Below are 22,623 nucleotides of genomic sequence, written 5' to 3' on the forward strand. Positions count from 1 at the left end.
AGGATAATAAAATAAGTGTGAAGAGAAGAGAGATACATAGTACATACAAATTTGTGTGAAACGAGAATCTTCCAAGACTGCATAATTGTATATATATATATATATATATCTATATATTCAGACAAGACACACTGGGATTCTAATGTTTCTCATCATCTATTCACAAATTGTATAATAAAAGACAACTTCTTTCATATTGTATATAAAACACACACACACACACACACACACACACACACACACACACACACTGACTTATATGCAAATTCATGGACCACCATTATTAGAACAGGGGTCCTGAATAGTCTTATTAGTTCCATTGCTATTTCTGTATTTCAATTTCCTTCAAATAGTTTTTTGTCTTTATTTGCTACTTGTTGATGTTTTGAGTTTTGTCCTTCGATTGGCCAGCTTCCGGTTTCGGGTTTTCGGGTTTCGGGCATTTTTTATTTTTTTATATATCTGATTTAGATATCATAAATATATTCTTTTTTTTCGTATATACACCCTTTAGATGCGTAATTAATAAATTTTATTTACTTTATTTTACCACTACTACTATTAATTGTTGTACTAATAAATTTCTTCTATATGTAGTCTTTAAATTAAAGTAGACTTTGATGCATTTTTGCGATGAAACTAAGATTAGTGTGTGTGTGTGTGTAATGACAAATTTGTGATAGTGAGATTCAGATAGGACCACAGATGATGCTAGAAGATTAAATAGTTCTTTATTTTGGAACATATGGAAAGAAAATGAGAAAGTGACAGAAATATATATAAGATGTCATGTGACCCTATTTAATCCTATTGTTCTATCCAATTTTTTATCGCATCTTTAAATATCAAATCTCAACTTGTTTGGGTAAAGAATTGAATCTCATTTCAATCGAGCAAAACATGAGTCGAGCTTCAGCATATAACTGTTCTTATTAATTATCAAACTGTGTTCGGCTTTAAATCTTATGGTAAATTACCGATCACCCCTGAAATAAGCTCAAATTACGAGAAAAAAATTCCCTCATATTCAGGTTTGATTTGCTATATATGGACAGTCAGACAGATATCTAGTTTAAAAACAAACGACAATTCTACTAGATATAGTCCAACCCCATGAATTGATTCCAAGACAAAAACTTCTCTATTAAAAGGGGCCCCACATTTAAGGACAATTTTATTTTATTTTTCTTAACCTGCAAGGATACATAATGCTATTTCTGTAGAAAGAGAAACCAATGTTGAAACAATCAAAAATTGGAAATTTATATAGTGGAAAACTATAGTACATAAATAATGTACACCTGCTGCTATCTCAGTTTAACAAGATGGTTTAATCATATTTCCAGTTGTGTAAGTAATCTCTATAACATAATAAACGGTGGGCGCAACGAAAAAAAAGAATCACTACGTTAGATAGATATATGTTGGAGGAGATTCACAAATTTGCTGCAGCAACAGCACAAACGGAGAAATGCGAGGAGAAAGAAAAAAAAAAGTTACTCTGCGGTGCGATATTCCAAAATTGTCCCTAAGAGCAGAGGAGCAACTCTCGATCGGCTTTTGCTAAAACGAGAACTGACTTTCAGTGGGTTTTTTCAGTCAACCTCCTTTGCACTCTTAAACACCTGTCCCCCATAATAGATAGCATAAGAATGCTGCCATCATCATCAAAGTTCCGATATTTGCACTCGTGTGGGTTTCTTTATTACTTTTATTTATATATATCATGAATCGTGAGTGCCTCTGACCATCAAAGAAATATGCTTAACACTGTCTGCACGCAATATATCTCCCCTAATTCCAATCTGGGAACAAAAGTCATATTCAATAACCTCAAAACTCTACCCAGATTTTACGCCATGGTCTCAACGTATATCAACTCAAATTTATAGATAAATGTTGTAAGAAAAAAAAAAAAGGGTTACCTCGTGTGCTACATCAGGAGAAAACCACCGTAAAAGCACGCCAAGATGTACCACAGCTGGTATGAGCTTGAAGAATAATGGTGTAGTTACCTGCATATAATAACCTTTTATGAGCACATGTTGCAAGCCAAGATATTACTCTCAATTTACTCGAGACTGTTAAATTCCTCGACAGTAAATCTGTACATCTATCCCACATTATTCACATGGGTTGCGTAATTTAAGTTACTATTGGTCCTGTTTTGAGTTCAAAATAACAAATTAATTATCTGATACCAACATTTTTCTTAGATACGAATAGCAACCACAAATTGGCGCTCTTATGTGAATATAATATATGCAAGCATAACAAATTCAAAATTTTCTGAAAATTGTCTTAACATATATGGAGAAAACACTACGTAATACGAATCTCACCAACATTAGTGAAGACTATCTTTTTGCTTTTTTTAAGAATTAAAAGTGAAACCAAAGCTCACAAGAAACTGGAAAAACTTATAAGTGTACATTCTAACGTACCAGACTGAGAGCTGTTGTTCCAAGAAGCAGCATGTACACATTACCCTACGAAAGATATTAATTCCGTTAGAGTTACATCTCAGCAAAATACAGAAGCTGAATCAGGACCACAATCTAAGGAAGACGATGACAGTGATTTTCTTAATATGAAAATAATTGTCATACTCATAGCTGAATATGTGGAGATATTATCAATCACTACGTAAAGCAAAGCTATACCTCAATCAGCTTAAGGTTTGATGCCCGGCTAAGAAGAACAAAAGCGAATTCTCCGATTTGTGCAAGAGACATCCCTACCTGTATGTGCGTATAATTAAGATTTGCTGTAAGAAAATTAGCAAACTAAAATTTAGAAAATAATATTAGGCAATGACATACAAGAAGTGAAGTCTTGTTATTGTAGCCAAATCCTCTCACGACCAAAGTGACCACAACTGTTTTTATTATAATCACCAATATAACAGCTGCCAGCAAAATGTCAATGTGGTTCCAAAGAAAATGAACATGAATAAGCATTCCGATACTGGCTAGAAAAAGGGCAGCAAATAAGTTTCGGATTGGCTCCACCTACAAAACAAGGAGTTGCGGATAAGAAACCCTTCAGTGCAATATAAATTAACACATTTTGATACCAAGTATTAAATTGAAATATAAAGACAAACAATATAGCCACCAATCAGTTCGCGTACACAAGAAGGAAAAGGTGTATGCATCCCCCAAGCTAAGTTTAAGACCTTAATCTTAGTCATTACATGTATAGTAAGCCCAATTCAAACAACAATTGTAGCGCCATTGGGATCACTAGTCAGGCCTATTTCCAAACCCAAGGGAGGATAAGGCTTACTAATGCTTCCATTTTTTAAGGGGAAACAAAAATCATGATTTCTTCAAACATATTAAAGCAACTGAAAAAATTTCAAAGAGATAAGATCGAAATAGCAAAATTCCAATTTTGACCCCATTGAAGATTCTATCACCTCTTCAGTCAGTTACTCACTCACCTCCAATTACTTTTACAGGAATACCTAATTCCAAATTAAACCTTGTTTTACTACCTTAATATGTGTGTACATTAAAAAATGGAACAGAGAATAAATGTAGAACTAGAGTACCTGTTCGAGAGTATGCTGAGCAAACTCAGTTGTTGATATCATGACTCCAGCAGCGAAGGAACCCAATTCAAGGCTCAGGCCCAACTTGTCACTAGACTGAAATGAGACAGCATTTACATATATTCAAATAGATAATGGATACATAGATGCAAAGTGTTACAAACACGTAGACGGAGAGAGAATGAGTAGTAATATGTGAGATGGCCATTGATAAGAATTTATGTGCAAATCATGGAAGTTGCAGAAAACATGATCCAGATACAACTTGAACATCTCAGATGGATTAATAACAGAATTTGGAAAGTGAGACGTACCCAAGCAACAAGCAAGCAGAAAGCCACAGATGCCAATTGATATAGTTCATTTGTCTGCAAATATAACAGCGGATCAAAGTCAAATATCAGATACAACCTGCAAGTTTTTTGTTTGCTCAAATAAAAAATTACCTGTGAGGACAGGCTAATCATCAACTTAAGAAACCAAGGTATACAAGTGCGGGATAATATTGACAAAATGACCAAAAATGCAACTAACACCATGAACCTGTATACGGAAAAATAAATGAAATAAATAACAAAAAAAATCATTGAAAAGAATGCAAAAGGTAAAATAGGAATCTGAGGATTTCAGGACTTGGGTCAGAACATAGATCATTGAAAAGAAATTCCAGTATCATATGCAAAAAGAAAGCAGGAATCTTCAAGATTTCAGGACATGGTCAAAACATATTCTGGCCACAATGAAACCAAAATCAAGTGGGGGTAAAAGAAAATATTAAGAAGCATAACTTTTAATTAATAGGGAAAATTACACCTAACCTCAGGTGTAATTACAGCTTCACATCTCAGGTTTAGAAAATTTATAAAAACCTCCCTTAAGGTCTGATTTAGATTACAATTAACCCTATAACCATTGACTTGTTAAAAATTTCAATTTTACCCTTTACCGAGCATTGAGTAATTACATTGCCTTCCACTGAGCTTAGGTTAGAATACATATAGACCCCCTCGTATTTAGAAAATATAACAGAAACCTACCATAAGATTTTACTTATACTAAAAATTATAAACTCATTAAATAATATTTTATTCTCACAAAAACGAAAACCATCAATATTGAAAGATAAGTTAGAGAATAGAGAATGAATAAACCAATATAGCACAATCCCGTGTTTGTGTCAAGATTACAGAAAAGACTATTGACTTACAATTTTGTCATGGAAACCATTCCTTGAAGAGCACCAGAAGTACCACCAAGGATTGGAAGAAGGGCAAATAGCAAACCCACTGCACAATCCTGGCAGGCAAAGGCATCTCAAACTTTGGAAAAGCACATTATATTGCAGTTCTGGAAAACTTGCAAGCAAGTTCATTATATTTTAATTTACATGCATCATAATCAAGGTAAGTCAGTATTATTTATAATTGTCTGGAAATATGGCAAAAGCATTTTGGTTTCTACTTCAATATAAACAGAGAGACAATCGTAAAGCTGATACGGACCTGCAGAATAAGGGTTCCAACTGTGACCTGCCCATGTAATGTATTGATACTGTTCTTTTCCATCAAAAATTTTAGAACCTGCATGTGAAAGATGTATCATTTGAATCAGTCGCCATTAGGCCATCAATAACAAATACACAAGAGTTCTGTTGATCCATTTTCTGGTTATTCTAGTTCTTCTGGATGAAGATTTTGCAGATAATAACCAGAAAGGTTCCAAAATAATTGTTAATATAGAGTGAATTGTACAAAGATACAGGCTTACTGTTCCTCCTTGGGAATTAAAGTTATTTTTTATCGGGAGGTAGAAGAGAAAGTACGTATAGATTCCTGATTATCGAGATTTTCCATAAGTAGCAGATGATGAAGGGGTTTGACCTAGAACTATTGTCCTGTTTTCTCAGCGTGACTAGATGTCTGGAAAGCTTTGCATAATAATTGCTTTTCCATTTGGATCTTTGGCAGTTGGCACAGTAAAGGTGCACTTTCTGTAGACAAGACAAGTTAGTATGTTCGTAAGCATCTTGCACCTACAACCTAGTTGTTCGTGGGTTTGAGCCACCTGATGGAAGTTGTAAAACCAGCCACTATCCTCCTTGAAAAAACACTGCATTCCTTTTAAGCATTATGCAAATAATGGTGAACTCCCAATATAGTATACTTGTTTTATCATAGTATAGGTGAAATGAGTACAAGAAGCATGAGCCTCTTTGGTATGTGGGTTTGCTTGATGATTTGTAATTCTATAGGTACTATGTAAGACTAAGATAGTGTGTAGTACGTGTGCAACGTGGAAAATTTCCAGTTTTTATTAGTGATTATTTTGATGAAGTGGATGGAAAGGAGAGAACAGGAGTTCAGTTAGTATTTATGGGTTTAGTTGGCTATATGGATAATTAAATTACCTTGGATACAGCTATAACATTATCCTAGAAAGAAAAGTAGCCCTATAACTAATGTTGACGCAATTTTTATTCATTGCAATCCTCTAAATTAAATCTTAAGCAATAAATGGAGAGAAAAGGTACTTCAGAAATGAGCACTCAACAGAACAATTGTGCTTTGATCTCGGCCAATGAAACAGTAAGTTAATAGTGAAAGAACAATTAGAACGTACCACTGCCGTTGAAGACATTGAGAGGAATACACCAACAAAGACACCTTCAGATGCTTCCCCACCACACAACTGTAAAATGTATCACTTATACACATTAGACCGAAAACATAATGAAAGTAATAGACATGGTAACATGCAAAAATCTGAAGGACAGCAGTCCAGATGGAGAATACTGGGTGAACATAATCCAGACCCCTTTAGATTCCGTCATGCATCAAGACTTCATACAACAATTTCATATTTACAAAGTTATACAATCAGCATCTAAGTGAAAAAAGAGAGCACACCAAGGCTGTTATCCCACACAAACACATGAACAGAAATATCTGAAGCAACCCGCCAAAGACAGCAACTGCTCGCACAACACGAATCTGCATTACCAAATTATATTTACTATCACTTATTCACTTTCAAGTTATAAATTATATATCAATAACATTGACAGTGTAAATTTAGATAAACATCAAAACCAACCTTCACTGCGGAGAATTCCAAGCCCAGTGCAAAAAGAAGAAAAATAACTCCAAACTGTGCCACTGTTTCAACCTGCACGCACATACTGCGAGAAGTTAGCTGCAAATTTGACTTCAAAAACATAATACCGCCACAAGGAGGTCATGAGAGTAAGATATTAACAAGAATGCGATAAGGATAATTTAAAATGAAAAAGGAAGGAACATAAAGCAACATACTTGCACCATTTCACTGACAAAGCTAAAACCCCCTGGTCCAACAATAGATCCTGCTAGTAAATATCCAGTTATAACCTGCAAGGTTAAATCCACAGATTCTCACAGGTATTAGTCAGGGAACACCCGAAACAAGGAGAACAAATGAAAGCGGAAACCACAAAGATTAGCAAAAAGCATAAAGCTATTGAAGAAATCTGACCGGTTGTCCAGCACAAGCGAAGGCAATTCCACCACAGGTTGCGGAAACAATTACAACTACTAGATCAGATATGAATCTGTCAACAGTAAACCAGAAAAGTTAAATGATCGCCCAAACTAGATGAAGTAAAGTGGATAACGACTGAGGAGAGAGTAAGAATTGTAACCTTAAGTCCAACTGTAAGACAGGAAATTTTGACTTGGGATTGGACATAATGAAGACATTGTCCTGAAGATAAAATTTTAACAACTCGGTGTCAATTTCTTCAATCATATCTGAAAGGTGAACTTGCATTCTTTGACGATAATTATAGTGCATTTCTAGCATACCATAACTAAACAAAGATGAGAATTATATAATGGAACTTTCGAGTGGTTCAAAATAGTAAGTACCTTGTTATCTATCAAGGTTGGTGTCTCATCAGGTCGATTCTCGTTATCAAGATTAAACACATCATGGAACTGAAATGGCCTAACAAGAAGTCGGAAAGAAATCAACAGAAGTCATACTAGGAAGTGTACAATGATGAAAGTCAAAAATAGATAATCAATGCCACACAGTACTATGAAACATCAGTCTGTTCAATATACAGGGTAAAATTTGAGAAAGCTTACTTTTCATCTTTTGTCTCATTTTTCTTGGGCTTAACTCTAGCAACAGTTTCCAAAACTGCCTGTGAATTTAATAGTTTCAACGGAGATAGCAGAAACCAAAAGAGAGTGAGAGAGATGGAGAGAGTTTGGGAATAAATCTATAGATTTTAGACCAACTTAAATGTAGTGCAATCATAACATACTCGCAAATGACAGAGCAAAAAGCGAAATTTCTGGTAACGTGCTTTTTAAATCAATCTTCTTATGTGTAAAGAAATAAAAACATGAACATAACCAAGATGACAGTTTCTCGTGATGTTGGTTTTACTTCACAAGAAAACACAAGCAAAACTAAAGCTGATATTGTAAATGGAAATCTTTTGTCTTAAAACCTCATAACCATTGCTAATCCTCTCATCAAGTTAATTGAATCACTACCTTTTCTACTAAAACTCCATGCCCTGTGATCTCTTAACTCATAATTTTTTTGAACTAGGTATAATATTGATAATAACTGAAAGATGAACGATTATTAAGGCAACAGACCTGTTGTTCTGCCACACTGTTGTTGAAGCTCCCATGATCAGTGACTGCAAAATGAAGAAGAAAGAGCGGAACTCAAGTTACTAAGTTTGTTTCCAACTAAAAATGCCCAATCCTACATTACTATGTTTAATCAGCTTCACTAATTTAAACACTTCTAATCCACCACTTTGTCAGTGGTCTCATTCCGTAAATGTTAACTTGAGATTTTGAATTACACACATGCTCGAAAAATTACAACATTAAATGCAATGAATTTTACCAGTGTTCCAACATATCTCATAATGTTCTCCACAAACCAACACAATTGCCGCATGATTCCTTGTGTTAATTTCACACCCTTATACGAATATATCATTTAACTTGCCTCGATAATTGAAAGTTGACACTATTATACAGTTCTCCACAAGAAGACTAGATTAAGAAATCATTTTCCTTTTCTGAAGAATGTAAAAATTTAGTATCGATCACATCATAAACGACAAAGCCTCATTCAATTCTTGAGGAGGATTGTTTAAACACTAAAATTATTCCAGGAAATAAACGCAATTTGCTGAAACTGGAAAAAGGAACAGCATAACTGAAACGTTGACAATTAAAAATATACTTGGAAGGCATAACAAATAAGTGATGTCAGTAAAAAATTCATCACTGTTCTTTGCAGAATACTAGAAACAAAACAAAAATTGCCGAATTGAAGAAGAAAATAAAAACAGCATAAAAATTAGGTCAATAAACATACAATGTACAACACAGCAATGCGCATAGTACAACAATCAGAGATCTGCACTAACCGTCGGAGAGTTCATCAGTCTCGTTGAACTCTTTCTCCAATGCGTGATCAATCATAGTAGCGAAAGTGTTGTCCTTCGCTTTAGACGTATCGTTCGAAAGCGTACCATTTACGGCGCCGATTTCAGGGATCGGATCGCCGGCGTTGAGTGGGGCGAAAATGAATAGGAGAATCAACAGAGCAAAACATATCCGCATTTTTTTTTCTTCCTCTCCGTTCTCTTCAAAAGGTTCCGCGGAAGAGAGGGGGGGGAAATCAGTGGAGGCGCGTGGAGTTGACGCCCAGGCGGAAGTTAGCAGAGAGGGGGGAGGGCTTGGAGATGCGGTGCAGGTGGACTGAAATTACGTAAAGGACCTTCTTCTCTTTTACGTTTCCCAGATACTCGGTGCTTGAGATCTGCAAAGGAAGATAGTTTTTGAGTAGGTGAGGTGCACGCGAGTAGCGAAGGATGCGTTAAACACGCGCCGTCGTGTTTCGGTTGCTGCTCAGGTATTTCTTCAACTATATTCTTTTATCGAAATTATTTATGTGAATTTTCAATTACGTAGACTTAATTTATAGACTAATTTTTTTTTTTATATTCGTATCAAAAGTTAGGTAGAATATCATGAATCATTGAATTGAATTAAATGGATTGTCACACTAATCCCTACATTATGAGTTTACTTATAAATGTAGACTCGTTTAACCTTTTACTTAGAATTTAGAATTTATAGACAACCAACCTCAAAATTATCCATTCCAACAATGCCACCAAGATTTCTAACTTTATTTGTGATGCATTTATTATTTAAAGTCAATTTTATTATTATATTAAGGGCAAAATACACTTTACCCCCTTGTACTATACCTTATGTAACACTTACCCCTTGTACTATGGAAAATACACTTACCCCCTATTTTAATGGTCAACCTATTTAACTCTTAACGGTGTTAGTAGTAAAATAAATTTAATATATTTTTAATAATCCTTACTAAATAACAATTTTTTTATTTAAAAACATAATATATGTACTATGAATAAATTAAATAAATATTTAAGATAATAATATTTTTTAAATTTAAATAAGAAAAATATTATTACTTTTTCAATTCAATATATTTTTTTAATAATTCATAAGAAAGGACACCTAATTTTTATTAAAAAAATATTTTTTCATTGTGGATAATTATATTAAATAAGTATTTAACATGTATAAAATTTTACATATAGGATTAAAATATTTAATCATTAGATATTTATATTAAAAATTGTAATTCTACGGTAGTGTTTCGATATATGCTAATAATTTATTTTATTTATTTGTAACATCAAATTTCATTTAAGCCTTTTACATTTAGGATTAACGATACGAAACTTAATGTTACAAATAAATGTTAAAATTCAATGTACACAATGTTTAATGAGTTAAATAATTTAACTCAGAATATGAAAAAATATACTTGCTACTTGGTTGTATAAAATAATACATGAAAAATTATACTGTTTAAATATTAATTTTTTAAAATAAATATTTAATAAGTAAATTATATTTAATCCGAATTTTAAAAAAGAATTGCTATCTTAAATATTTATTTAATATTTTCATAGTACATGTAATATTTTTTTAAGTAAAGAAAATGTGTCGTTTAGTAAGAATAAAAATATATTAAATTTATTTTACTACTAACACCGTTAAGAGTCAAATATGTTGACCATTAAAATATGGGGTAAGTGTATTTTTCATAGTACAAGGGGGTAAGTGTTACATAGGACATAGTACAAGGGGGTAAAGTGTATTTTGCCCTTATATTAAGTGTAGCTAATTATATTTATATTTAAAATGAATCCATTAATTTGTTATTCATTTAAATAAAGGCCCTAACAATAATAATAAAATGGGATGGGCCGTGGGACTGAGAGAAGCCCAGGACGAAGGAAAGCCCGATCGAGAAAGAGCCCAATTGTTCTAAGAGATTTCCAAAAAAAAGTGTTTGGAAAGGTTTTCTCGATATTAGCACTCGGATGGTCAAATCAATCGGATATAGTGGAAAACGATATATCTATTCGAGGGGTAAAGAATGGTGTATTGAATGTAATATCTGAAGAGAAGGAACCTATTTTTCCTTGTACTTATATATGCCATGGGAATGGGTCTGGTGGGACCCTGTCTTATCAAGTCACCATTCACGTGCGAGTGACATGGCATTACTTGTTACGAGCTCGTTTTACCAACTAAAGGAGATATTCCATTCCCCCTAGTTGTGCTAGTCTTCCTCTCTCTATGATCTGGGTCGCTCTGTGGTTGCTTTAACTGCCCTAAGCAAACTCGCTGGTGATTAGTGGACATATTTTCAGTCCACGTCATGGTGCAAACTTTCCACCTTCTTTTTCCTGACATTGTGTCGAATATAGTCACATCAGCGACTTTGGCATTCCCTATGTGGGACTATTTGGTATGATTTAGGAGCTATAGTGGGTGAGACGGCCTTGAGCATGAGCCTTCCTTGAGTTTTGTGTAGGATTTTTAATTCAATATGAGCCTAGAGAACATATTTAAGAAAATCAATTCTAGCTCCAAAGTCGAATATTCATTTCCTCAAAGCATTTGAATATTTTCGGATTGAAATCTGCAAAATTTAAAATTCGAAATTTCCATTCCAATTTCCACCCCCGACTCCATGTCATTGCGAAAAGTGAATATAACAAAATATCAATGAGGAATGTTTTCATCACCAAGACAAAAGGGACACATCCATAACAATTTCTATACAACATTTGAAATCAAATAGATTGCCTTCTCCAAGTGATAACAATGAACAATCCATCCAACTAAGATTGATTGCTACCTTCACAATCATCACAATTTTGGTACGTTTTGTAATTTAAGGGTGTGTATGCGACACATCCCATAATTCAGGGGTGCAAAGTGAACTTTACCCTAAAAAATATAAAGACAAGACCAAATCCAAAACCGCACATTGCACCTGGTTTTCTCCAAAACAACAATGAATTAGAAAGCAAGTCATCAAGAAAATAGTATATATATATATATATACATATATATACACTAAGCCTATATGGCATGCAAAAAGAATCTTATAAAAGATTCTTCCATAAAAGAACAATGAATCAAAAATCTACGAAGAATAAGCAAATAGATTTGATCACATGGTGTTGGTGGATTATCTGAACTTAGACATATAGGTATAGTAATCTCGGTGGTGAGAAAAGAAACGAAACAGTGGCGAATCTCCACATTGCATGTCAGAAATGGGGATTCTTTATGGTGACGAAAAAATGTCGTACGTGTGAGTTATTATATCTCAGTTAAATCATTTTTTTCCGCAAATTTCTTTCAGAAAAACGGCATTTTATATATACATGCAGATCGAAAACCACAAGATTGATATAGAGCTTACGGAGAAGGTGAAGCTTTTGGTGAATCGCCATTACGAAGACAATCTGAAAGCCACTTTCTACAAATCCGAGACAGCACAAATATTGGAAAATAACGGATATATCGGTGACAAAGATTGGGAAAGCACTTTCTTCATTTGGCGTCGACTATATTCTAACATCAACGAGCTTACTAGCCTCTCAAAAGATCTCCGGTAAGTTTATATTTTGCATTTAGCACACACGTGTTTACCCTAGTTGTTAAAAAAACACCCATGCATGTTGTAAATATTAGCAAACACCCCCCTATGATTCAATACACAGGGACTTGTGTGTTAAAAATATGCATTATAGGGGGTGTTTGCTAATATTTATAACACAGGGAGTTTTTAGCAATTTCATACAACACGGGGTACTAAAAGCAATAAACTCTATTTTCTAGCCTCGATCTATATACAATCAAGATAAAGAATTCATATCTAAGGTGGTGTTTGCAGAAGCTTTTTGAAAAGTGATTATGAGCTTTTCCTTTTTTGGCTCATAATCACTTTTGTAAGTGTTTTCAAATGAAACTTTTGCGTTTGCTTCTCTTAAAATAAGTTTTTATAAGCCATAATTTCAAAAGCCCTCAACTCTTAGAAAATAAGCATTTATTTCCAACTTTACTCACAATCACAAACTTCTACTTTTACATAAGCTCTTGACTACTATGTGAATTTAACTGCAGCAAAGCAATCGAAGACTACATTAATCAACTAATAAAGCTCGCAGAAAATCTTTCCGAGCTCATGTACGAGAATCTAGGCAGAAAAAACCCACATAAAGGAAGCATTTTCAGGACGAACAGGCCCTACTGTAGGGACAAAAGTGGCAATTTACCCACAATGCCCCCGCCCCGAACTCATAAGAGGACCACGAGAGCACACAGATGCTGGCGTAGGGGTGGCAAACGAGCCGAGCCGGCTCGCGAACTCGACGAGCCGGCTCGAAAAAAGCTCGAACTCGAGCTCGGGTTTTTCGAGCTCGAGCTCGAGCCCAAAATTAGTTGTTCGGCAGCTCGCGAGCTGCCTTATTTCTTTTTATATATATATATATATATATATATATATATATATATATATATATATATATATATATATATATATATATATATATATATATTATTCTTATTCTTATTATTATTATTATTAACTAAATAGTAAATAGTCTATAATAATAAATATATCTAGTATTTAAATAGAAACAAATCTATATTACTTAAATAATTCATAATAATATAAAATATTATAATAATAATAATAATAATAATAATAATAATAATAATAATAATAATAATAATAATAATAATAATAATAATAATAATAATAATAATAATAATAATAATAATAATAATAATAATAATAATAATAATAATAATAATAATAATAATAATAATAATAATAATAATAATAATAATAATAATAATAATAATAATAATAATAATAATAATAATAATAATAATAATAATAATAATAATAATAATAATAATAATAATAATAATAATAATAATAATAATAATAATAATAATAATAATAATAATAATAATAATAATAATAATAATAATAATAATAATAATAATAATAATAATAATAATAATAATAATAATAATAATAATAATAATAATAATAATAATAATAATAATAATAATAATAATAATAATAATAATAATAATAATAATAATAATAATAATAATAATAATAATAATAATAATAATAATAATAATAATAATAATAATAATAATAATAATAATAATAATAATAATAATAATAATAATAATAATAATAATAATAATAATAATAATAATAATAATAATAATAATAATAATAATAATAATAATAATAATAATAATAATAATAATAATAATAATAATAATAATAATAATAATAATAATAATAATAATAATAATAGAAAAAATAAAATATATATATATAACTAGAGTTCATTATTTATTTTATAATTTTTTTTATTTTCCTATGAATAATTTTTTATAAAAAATAAAATGATTTTAATAAAAAAATTAAATAATAATATAAAAAAATATAAAAAAAATAAAATAAATTAAATAAGCTCGAGCTCGAGCTCGGCAACATGGACTCGAGCTCGAGCTGGCCAAAAGAGCCGAGCTCGGCTCGTTCCCACCCCTATGCTGGCGGCATAATTCTCTTGCTACAAGACGACCAAGTCCCAGGTCTCGAGTTTTTCAAAGACGGAAAATGGGTGAAAATTCCACCTTCGAAGAATAACAGAATATTCGTAAATATTGGTGATCAGGTCGAGATTTTGAGTAACTGTGTTTACAAGAGTGCAATTCACCGTATTATGGCTATGTGAAATGGAAGCAGAATTTGCATTGCTTCTCGAGCACCGTCTATTCAAATCAAAAGTAAGTTCCATTTTCACCAAATTAACAAGAGAAGTTACAAGGCAGACAATTTCGATATTATCGATTTGGTAACTATTGTGTCAGTTTTCTCAACAACTTCAGTCAATAAAACCTTGTGCCGCTTCAAAAACGGACCACATTTGCTGACTAGGCATAGTACAAAATTACCAAACTTTAAGGATTTCGAGTACCTGTCACCGAATTCGCAGACACGGTCAACAAGTCGATCCACCGAATCTTGCACAAATCGAACATCATGATTCAGAATATTCCGCCACAAGCCAAACAAAGATTCCGTCCACACCAATTCATCGCTAATCAAACACCGATGACATGGCAGGCAAACGAACCTCTTCGCATCTTTATCTTCGCAGAGCACTTTTTGACAAAAAGCCGAAACGTGAGCTGTATGCATGCACTCTTTAACTATTCGAGTGATGACATCACATATGTGGCTGTTCACACCTTCACTTCGTAAAATCAACGGAAGCAGAAGCGCATACTCAGCGGCCTTATGGTGGGCCTTGCAGTACTCGATCGTAGCACTCAACACCACACGAGAACACGGTCCGTTGAGTATTAACAACTTAGGAAGGGCTATTGAGCATAACACATGACTATGCCAGCTAAGATCATCCACGGAGAAACAAGACATCAAAACCGCTGATATCTCATCGTTTGTACTCCACGGTTCAATCAAATTCAAAACTGGCAAATAATATTCTTTTCCGCACCGAATACAAAGCTCGCGAATTTCGTTCGCCAATTCCACAGCTTTAGACGTCGACTCGAGATTAAGAAGACGGGATTTAATAGATATTGCCGTCTTTTCGACTTCGACCTCTATAGGGTCGTCGAATTTACGTTCGTCCACGTCAATTTCTAGCATCACTTCATCGAATTCTTCTTGTTTTTCACTACTCCCATTCCCATTAACAATCAAATCATCTTCCTTACACACACTGCCAATCGATGGCCTTTCCGCAATTAGTTCATCGGGCGAAATAGGAAGCCAAGGCAACACTGGCTCGTTATCTTTAGCAGCATCGCTAAGCCAATCGGGAATCGAGTAGAACTCTCCGTCAGCATTTTCTTCTTCCGAGTCCAAATTCAAACACGAGAGCCATCGATAATCAGACACGGATACTGAATCAAGAAGCTGTTCGGCAGCTTTCTTCACCCAAAAATCGAGATTTTTACCCTGAGTCAACATAGTTCTAGCAAGTCCACACAAGTCATTTCTACAGAACCTCTGATTATCGTATACGAGAAACGACAAAATTCGAGCCTGAACTACATTAGGCAATGTCTGAACCCACATAACCCTGCCCATTTAAACAACAAACACTCAAACTTTTGAACACAAAATGCAATCTTTATCAACTATTATAAGTGGGGCTCACCTCTTTTTCTGCAGAGAAGATGGATCATCGGAATTAGCGTCTGAAATTCTTGTAAGAAGTGACAGAAGAGATGTGGTGGAAATGGAATTGGTGTTTGATGATGGGTTGAAATTCGTTTGCAGCCATTGCGATGCATCGCTCTCGGGGCACGGCGAATTCAAGAAAATTTGGAAGAGTGGAATCCAATCTTCCATTCTGATCAATTAGGGTTTTTGATTTAGGGATTTTCTTTTTTTTTTTTTTTTTTTTTTTTACCTCCTCAACGGCTAATCCCATCTTAACAATTTAAAATCTCCCACGTCAGGTAATTACGAACAATTTAAAACCCTACCGTACTTGACGAACTAAGGGTAAAATTGACAGAAATAATCAAAAATATCAAATTATTAAAATATAAGGGATCAAATATGTTTTTTATAAACATAAGGGACCAAATGTAAAATTATACAAACTTAAAGGATGAAATCTGTAAATCTCCCCCACTATCTCATTATATATAACACCCCCACCACTGCACAAATCAAAGCATAGAGGTCCAGTACCATCCCTTGTATTAATTGGTTCTGCTCTCTGATCAGTGTGTGAAAATGGAGTGCAACACCAAACTAAAGCAGCCACTATTAGCCGCCGCTGTCGCCGGAGACGACATTGGTCCGGTCATCGGAGTTGATGGATTCATAAGGGCTTTCAAACTGGAGTCGAAAAAGCTTTGGTCTTTGGCGGGGCCCGCCATTTTCACCTCCGTTTGCCAGTACTCTCTTAACGCCGTCACACAGACATTCGCCGGCCACATCGGCACATTTGAGCTCGCCGCTTTCTCCGTCGAGAATTCCGTCATCAGCGGTTTATGTTACGGCATCATGGTATACTAATCCCACTTCCTCTCTCACTGTCTATAATTATATATAATATGACAGTAGAACATCGATAAATTAATAATATCGCTTAAGTAATAGTTCGATAATTTAATTTTTCAAGAATTTTGCTAGTCCCGACTGTATTAATTTGTAGAGATTTAACTGTATATACGTGTTGGAGTATATTAAAAAAAAATTGCAATTTAATTTTTTTTTAAGAAAAATATGTAAATTAAATTGCTAGTAAGTAATATTATATTTATTCAGAAGTCTATTTTTTGCATTAAAAAAATTTGTTATCAATAAGTCGATTGGAATTAATTATAGATGTGTATATAATATTCTTAATCATCATCGTAGACTTGAGAATTAGCAACCTTAAACTGAAATTGTGAAAGTCAAACCAAATCTGGTGATTGGTTGTCGTAAGATTGTACTAAAATATGTTATAACTTGCAAATGTAATTTTTTTAGCACGTGGTCATAAATTAATATCCTGTGGTGACTCACTGGTGACTCAATAATTTCTTATAACTTACTTCATAATTGTATGCATTTATGATGAATATATTTGACATTTTTTCATCACACACATCTATCTGTCTATATATATATATATGGGCGGACCCAAAAAAATTACCTCTTTTTTATTGATTTTTTTTTTATATTTTATGTTATTTATCTATTAATTGATACTATTTAGTCCCTCAAAGTTCAAATTTAATATAAATTCTTGCCCCACACCGAATACTGCCTGGGTCCGCCCCTGAGTATGTATAATGTAATGTAAAAAATAACTACAGTGGGGGATGGGAAGCGCGTTGGAAACACTGTGCGGGCAGGCGTACGGCGCCGGCCAGATCGAAATGCTCGGCGTCTACATGCAGAGATCGTGGGTCGTACTCCTCGCCACCAGTTCTCTCCTGACGCTCCTCTACGTCTTCGCGGGGCCCGCTCTGCTCCTCCTCCGGCAGAACGAGGACATCTCACGCGCCGCCGCGCGCTACTCCCTGTGGATGATCCCTCAGCTCTACGCCTACGCGCTGAACTTCCCGATCAGCAAGTTCCTGCAGGCGCAGAGCAGGATGGCGGCGATGGCTTGGATCTCCGCCGCCGCTCTGGCACTGCACGTGTTCTTCAGCTGGCTGCTGATGTTCAGGCTCCGGTGGGGGATGGCCGGCGGGGCGGCCGTCCTGAACGGTTCGTGGTGGTTCATAGTGGTGGCGCAGCTGGTGTACATATTCAGCGGGAGGTGCGGGAGGGCTTGGTCGGGGTTTTGTTGGGGTGCTTTCGAGAATCTTTGGGGTTTTGCTAGGTTATCCATGGCGTCTGCAGTCATGCTTTGGTACGTACCTTTTTTTTTTTTTTTTCTTTTCGAATTAATATTCAAATTTAATGGGTAAATTACGGCCAGCCCTCAAGATAAAATCTAATTATGAAAAATATATTTGGGTAATTGCAACCGTCATCCTCAGCTTATGATCATCAGCTTGTTTCAAAATGTGGATCTCGAATGATGTAAAACGAATACAAACTGAAGAATATTCCACATATTTTAGAAGATTCCACTGAGTCAGTGATTGTAATTATCCAAAACATAAGGATTTTTTAGTAATTTAATCTTACCTCAAGGGTGACTGTAATTTACCCTAAATTAATTTGAAGTATTAAGTCAAGATTTGAATTCGTTTAATTTCGTAGTATTAGTTGGCTGGATGTTCTAATTTGTGTTGATAAAAGAACATGTAACGTGTGGTTTGAGTTATTTCACAACTACTACTACTAATATATACATATAAAAAAAAAAAAACTAAGTATTGAAAATTAAAAAAAAATGAAATTAAATATTCTTCTAATTAATTAATTGTTTATTGATGATCTTAAAATGTGGTGGGTGGCAGCTTAGAGGTGTGGTATTTTACAGCTTTAATTCTCTTCGCCGGATATCTAAAGAACGCAGAAGTTGCTGTTGATGCATTATCCACATGGTAATAATTAATAAATCTATATTTATCTTTTTGATATTTTTTTTATATTATCTGTCGCTTTACATTTTTTTATTAATTATGCGCTAATCATCATTTTTTTCGTCTCATCATTTTACCCTGAGTTGAGAGAGAGTTATTAGTGGAAATAAAACCAATTATGAGAAGGATAATTTAGTCACAAATTAATCATTCAATTCATTTTATCAGAGCTGCCGACGAATCTTCATAAATCTTTATATATATATATATATATATATATATATATATATATATATATAACGGGGGTGTTTGTTTGTTTTGCAGCATAAACATAAATGGGTGGGCTGTCATGCTGGCCCTTGGATTAAATGCAGCAGTAAGGTCTGTCTGAACATATAATTAAAAAAAGATTGAATTAATCTTACACAATTAATAATAAATAAATAAATAAATAAACACTTAATTTTATTGTGGATTAATTATATATATATAATGAAAATAAGTATGTGTGAGCATGCATGCAGTGTGAGAGTGTCGAATGAGTTGGGAGCCGATCATCCGAGAACAGCGAAATTTTCGATGGTGGTTGTGGTTATATCCGCGATATTTCTAAGCCTTATAATTACAACAATTCTACTGATATTCAATAAGCAATATCCGTATTTATTTTCGGAGAGTCCGCAAGTAATCGAAGCTATATATCAGCTCACGCCTTTGCTTGCCTTAGCCCTTTTGGTCAACAACGTTCAACCTGCACTCTCCGGTATGTCGTAATCCCGATCCTTCTCTAATTATTCATACGTTGTAATTTGACATCAAACTATATATATGTGAGTAATATTTTTTTTTTTGTTTTTATAATATTGAATATTTTAATTAATTATTGTTGGTAAATTTACATACATATATTATATATAAATATAAATATAAATAATATAGGAGTAGCTATTGGAGCTGGAAGGCAAGCTTTGGTTGCATATATGAATATCACATGCTACTACATTTTTGGTGTTCCTTTGGGTCTACTTTTGGGCTATGGTTTTAAAAAGGGTGTACAAGTAATCCCTCTCTCTCTCTCTCTCTCTCTCTCTCTCTCTCTCTCTCTCTCTCTCTCTCTCTCTCTCTCTCTCTCTCTCTCTCTCTCTCTCTCTCTCTCTCTCTCCCCCATGATTGATTTTTGATTGGTTTATTTCATTAGGGTATATGGCTAGGGATGATAACAGGAGCAGTTGTACAAACATTGTGCCTATTTTGGATGGTTTACAAAACTAATTGGAATAATGAGGTAATTTAATTTGAACTATTAAATTTAAATAAATAAATTATTTGTTTATAATATGGTTGAGGTGAAAAATAATGCAGGCTTCAGTTGCAGCAGAAAGAATCAAAAAGTGGGGTGGGGAAACAGATCTTAAAGCAAATAATATGGAAAAATAGTTGAACAATTACTATATTAATTTATCTTTGGGTAAATTACACCCACACCCCTTAAGTATGTTTAAATAACTTTAATGTCCTTGTAGTATCGATAATTACACTCACCCCCTTGAAACGTAGTTATAAACTCTAATGGGATCATGCATTGGATACGTTATTACGATAGAGTTCTAACGAACTATTGGTTTCAGGAACTGGTGAAGACAACAAAGAGTTATGGGTGATTTAAGAAATATTGGGGGAACGATGTCACCCCATAACTCCCCATAGCTCTATGTTATCTCCACCACTAGCTAAAAGTAATAGTCCATTAGAACCCTATCGGAACAATGTATCCAATGCATTATCTCGTTAGAGTTTCTAACTACGTTTCAGGGGGGTGTGTAATTATCGATACCATAGGGACCTTAAAATTATTTAAACATACCACAGGGGTGTGGGTGTAATTTACCCTTTATCTTTTATAACTTATTATACACGTACGTGGCATTAATGACATTGTGTGATATTTCTCATAGTTATTTATTTAAATTTGGAGTGGGTTTTTCTCAAATGGTGCAAAATAGTTTGGGTCTTTCTCTATTAAAAGAAGTATTGAGAATGTTATATCAAAGAGCCCCTAGTTTAAATTGTCCGCATGGGTGTAGCTCAACTGGTTACATATGTGGTAAGTTGGTACAATGTCCTAGGTAGGGGTGGTAAACGAGCCGAGCCGGCTCGTGAGCTCGACGAACCGGCTCGTAAAAAGCTCGAACTCGGACTCGAGGTTTTCGAGCTCGAGCTTTCTGACGAGCCGAGCTCGAGCCCGATTTTAGTTGTTCATCAGCTCGCGAGCCGGCTCGCGAGCCGGATTTATTAATATTTTTTATTTTTTTTTATTTTTTTTTTATTTTTTATATGTTATTTTTATTTAAAAATGTATAATAATATAAAATATTATAGAAATAAATACAAATATTAAAAAATATATATAATCACAATTTTGTGTTTATTTTGTAATTATTTAAAATATTTTTTAATAATAAAATAATAATAAAATAATATTTAAAAAAAGAAAAAAAAAAAAAAGATTGGGCTCGAGCTCGAGCTCGACAAAATTAACACGAGCTCGAGCTCGAGCCAGAAAAAGAAGAACTCGACGAGCTCGAGCTCGAGCTCGAGCTCGACAAAATAAACTCGAGCTCGAGCTCGAGCCAGCCAAAAGAGGCGAGCTCGGCTCGAGCTCGGCTCGTTCACACCCCTAGTCCTAGGATCGAATCCTGGCAGCTGCACTGTGGGAATTTCAACTCCAATGATGGTTGGTTCATTGTGTGCACCATGTCCAGGTTCGCTACCGTAACATGCCGTTGAGTTACCATGATTTACATTCCTCCATTAAATACTTGTCGGGTCAAGGGATGGAGGTCATGGGGGCGAGGAATTTCGCCTTTTGGTTTGGTACAAGAAATAGTTTAAATTATGTGGACGACGGCTTAACCCACTTAGCACCCTTGAAATGGAGCATTTTGCCACTTTGCACCCTTGAAAATTAATAATAGAAATTTGCACCATCAATTCACAATGCACCATGAATTGAATTAATTCATTTTTTATTAGTTTATTTTCGGGGTGCAAAATAACAAATTAAATTGTTATTGTCTTCAGCCTCCAACCATAATTTCGAGAGCACAAAGTGCGAGAAAATAAAAATCACACCAGAAAATTAAAAAATTTATATCTTCTTACAAAGTAAAATCAAATAAACTTTTATCATTAAATTATTCTATTGATAAATTTTTTATTATAATGGTACGAATAGTAGGTAGGTATAACTATTTGGAAGAACCTTTTGGTTTGGTACAAGAAATAGTTTAAATTATGTGGACGACGGCTTAATCCCCTTTAGCACTCTTGAAATATGGAGCATTTTGGCACTTTGCACCTTTGAAAATTAATAATAGAAATTTGCACCATCAATTCACAATGCACCATGAATCGAATAATAAATGTTAATTTATTTTTTATTAGTTTATTTTCGGGGTGCAAAATAACAAATTAAATTGTTATTTTCTTCAGCCTCCAACCCTAATTTCGAGCGCACAAAGTGCGAAAAAATAAAAATCACACCGGACAATTAAAAAAAATTATATCTTCTTACAAAATAAAATCAAATAAACTTTTATC

The 22,623-nt window shown here is 33.9% G+C and overlaps 3 protein-coding genes across 4 annotated transcripts; 1 reads left to right on the plus strand and 2 right to left on the minus strand.

Annotated features, from left to right (window-relative positions):
* Positions 1 to 1,238: 1,238 nt before the first annotated feature.
* LOC105965475 (K(+) efflux antiporter 4) lies at positions 1,239 to 9,738 on the minus strand. Of its 2 annotated transcripts, none has more exons than XM_012990022.2 (20): positions 8,997 to 9,738; positions 8,206 to 8,249; positions 7,681 to 7,739; positions 7,459 to 7,537; positions 7,233 to 7,294; positions 7,067 to 7,142; positions 6,868 to 6,942; positions 6,650 to 6,721; positions 6,463 to 6,546; positions 6,176 to 6,244; positions 5,059 to 5,136; positions 4,764 to 4,852; positions 4,003 to 4,099; positions 3,871 to 3,924; positions 3,557 to 3,652; positions 2,823 to 3,011; positions 2,664 to 2,741; positions 2,445 to 2,489; positions 1,926 to 2,015; positions 1,239 to 1,625 (listed from the first exon to the last, which is right to left on the minus strand). In XM_012990022.2, exons 1-20 carry the CDS (start codon positions 9,190 to 9,192, stop codon positions 1,596 to 1,598), a joined length of 1,662 nt encoding a protein of 553 aa, XP_012845476.1. In that variant the 5' UTR covers positions 9,193 to 9,738; the 3' UTR covers positions 1,239 to 1,595. The 2 variants fall into 2 exon arrangements, with proteins under 2 accessions (XP_012845476.1, XP_012845474.1); XM_012990020.2 differs by having other exon boundaries at positions 1,239 to 1,805.
* A 5,001-nt stretch (positions 9,739 to 14,739) lies between these two features.
* On the minus strand, positions 14,740 to 16,500 carry LOC105965476 (fanconi anemia group E protein FANCE protein). The gene is made up of 2 exons (XM_012990023.2): positions 16,200 to 16,500; positions 14,740 to 16,121 (listed from the first exon to the last, which is right to left on the minus strand). Exons 1-2 carry the CDS (start codon positions 16,391 to 16,393, stop codon positions 14,831 to 14,833), a joined length of 1,485 nt encoding a protein of 494 aa, XP_012845477.1. The 5' UTR covers positions 16,394 to 16,500; the 3' UTR covers positions 14,740 to 14,830.
* A 218-nt stretch (positions 16,501 to 16,718) lies between these two features.
* Positions 16,719 to 20,985, plus strand: LOC105965567 (protein DETOXIFICATION 29). Its single transcript, XM_088825622.1, has 8 exons — positions 16,719 to 17,062; positions 17,860 to 18,401; positions 18,958 to 19,044; positions 19,348 to 19,404; positions 19,548 to 19,786; positions 19,963 to 20,081; positions 20,222 to 20,308; positions 20,386 to 20,985. The coding sequence occupies exons 1-8, from the start codon at positions 16,787 to 16,789 to the stop codon at positions 20,458 to 20,460; spliced, it is 1,482 nt and encodes a 493-aa protein (XP_088681748.1). The 5' UTR covers positions 16,719 to 16,786; the 3' UTR covers positions 20,461 to 20,985.
* The last annotated feature ends 1,638 nt before the right edge of the window (positions 20,986 to 22,623 follow it).

This window comes from Erythranthe guttata, chromosome 11 (assembly GCF_056151865.1).
Source record: "Erythranthe guttata isolate IM_541 chromosome 11, IM_541, whole genome shotgun sequence".
NCBI classification, from domain to species: Eukaryota; Viridiplantae; Streptophyta; class Magnoliopsida; order Lamiales; family Phrymaceae; genus Erythranthe; species Erythranthe guttata.

What these genes read in the sequence shown, in the direction of transcription:
- LOC105965475 (XM_012990020.2), bottom strand. Translation starts at nt 9,192, where the DNA reads ATGCGGATATGTTTTGCTCTGTTGATTCTCCTATTCATTTTCGCCCCA. An exon ending in TTGGAACCCTTATTCTGCAG is followed by an intron (nt 4,853 to 5,058) that starts GTCCGTATCAGC and finishes TTTGCCTGCCAG; the next exon opens with GATTGTGCAGTGGGTTTGCT. An exon ending in GAACAACAGCTCTCAGTCTG is followed by an intron (nt 2,016 to 2,444) that starts GTACGTTAGAAT and finishes TATTATATGCAG; the next exon opens with GTAACTACACCATTATTCTT.
- LOC105965476 (XM_012990023.2), bottom strand. Translation starts at nt 16,393, where the DNA reads ATGGAAGATTGGATTCCACTCTTCCAAATTTTCTTGAATTCGCCGTGC. An exon ending in TCTTCTCTGCAGAAAAAGAG is followed by an intron (nt 16,122 to 16,199) that starts GTGAGCCCCACT and finishes TTAAATGGGCAG; the next exon opens with GGTTATGTGGGTTCAGACAT.
- LOC105965567 (XM_088825622.1), top strand. Translation starts at nt 16,787, where the DNA reads ATGGAGTGCAACACCAAACTAAAGCAGCCACTATTAGCCGCCGCTGTC. An exon ending in GTTGATGCATTATCCACATG is followed by an intron (nt 19,045 to 19,347) that starts GTAATAATTAAT and finishes TTTGTTTTGCAG; the next exon opens with CATAAACATAAATGGGTGGG. An exon ending in AAACTAATTGGAATAATGAG is followed by an intron (nt 20,309 to 20,385) that starts GTAATTTAATTT and finishes AAAATAATGCAG; the next exon opens with GCTTCAGTTGCAGCAGAAAG.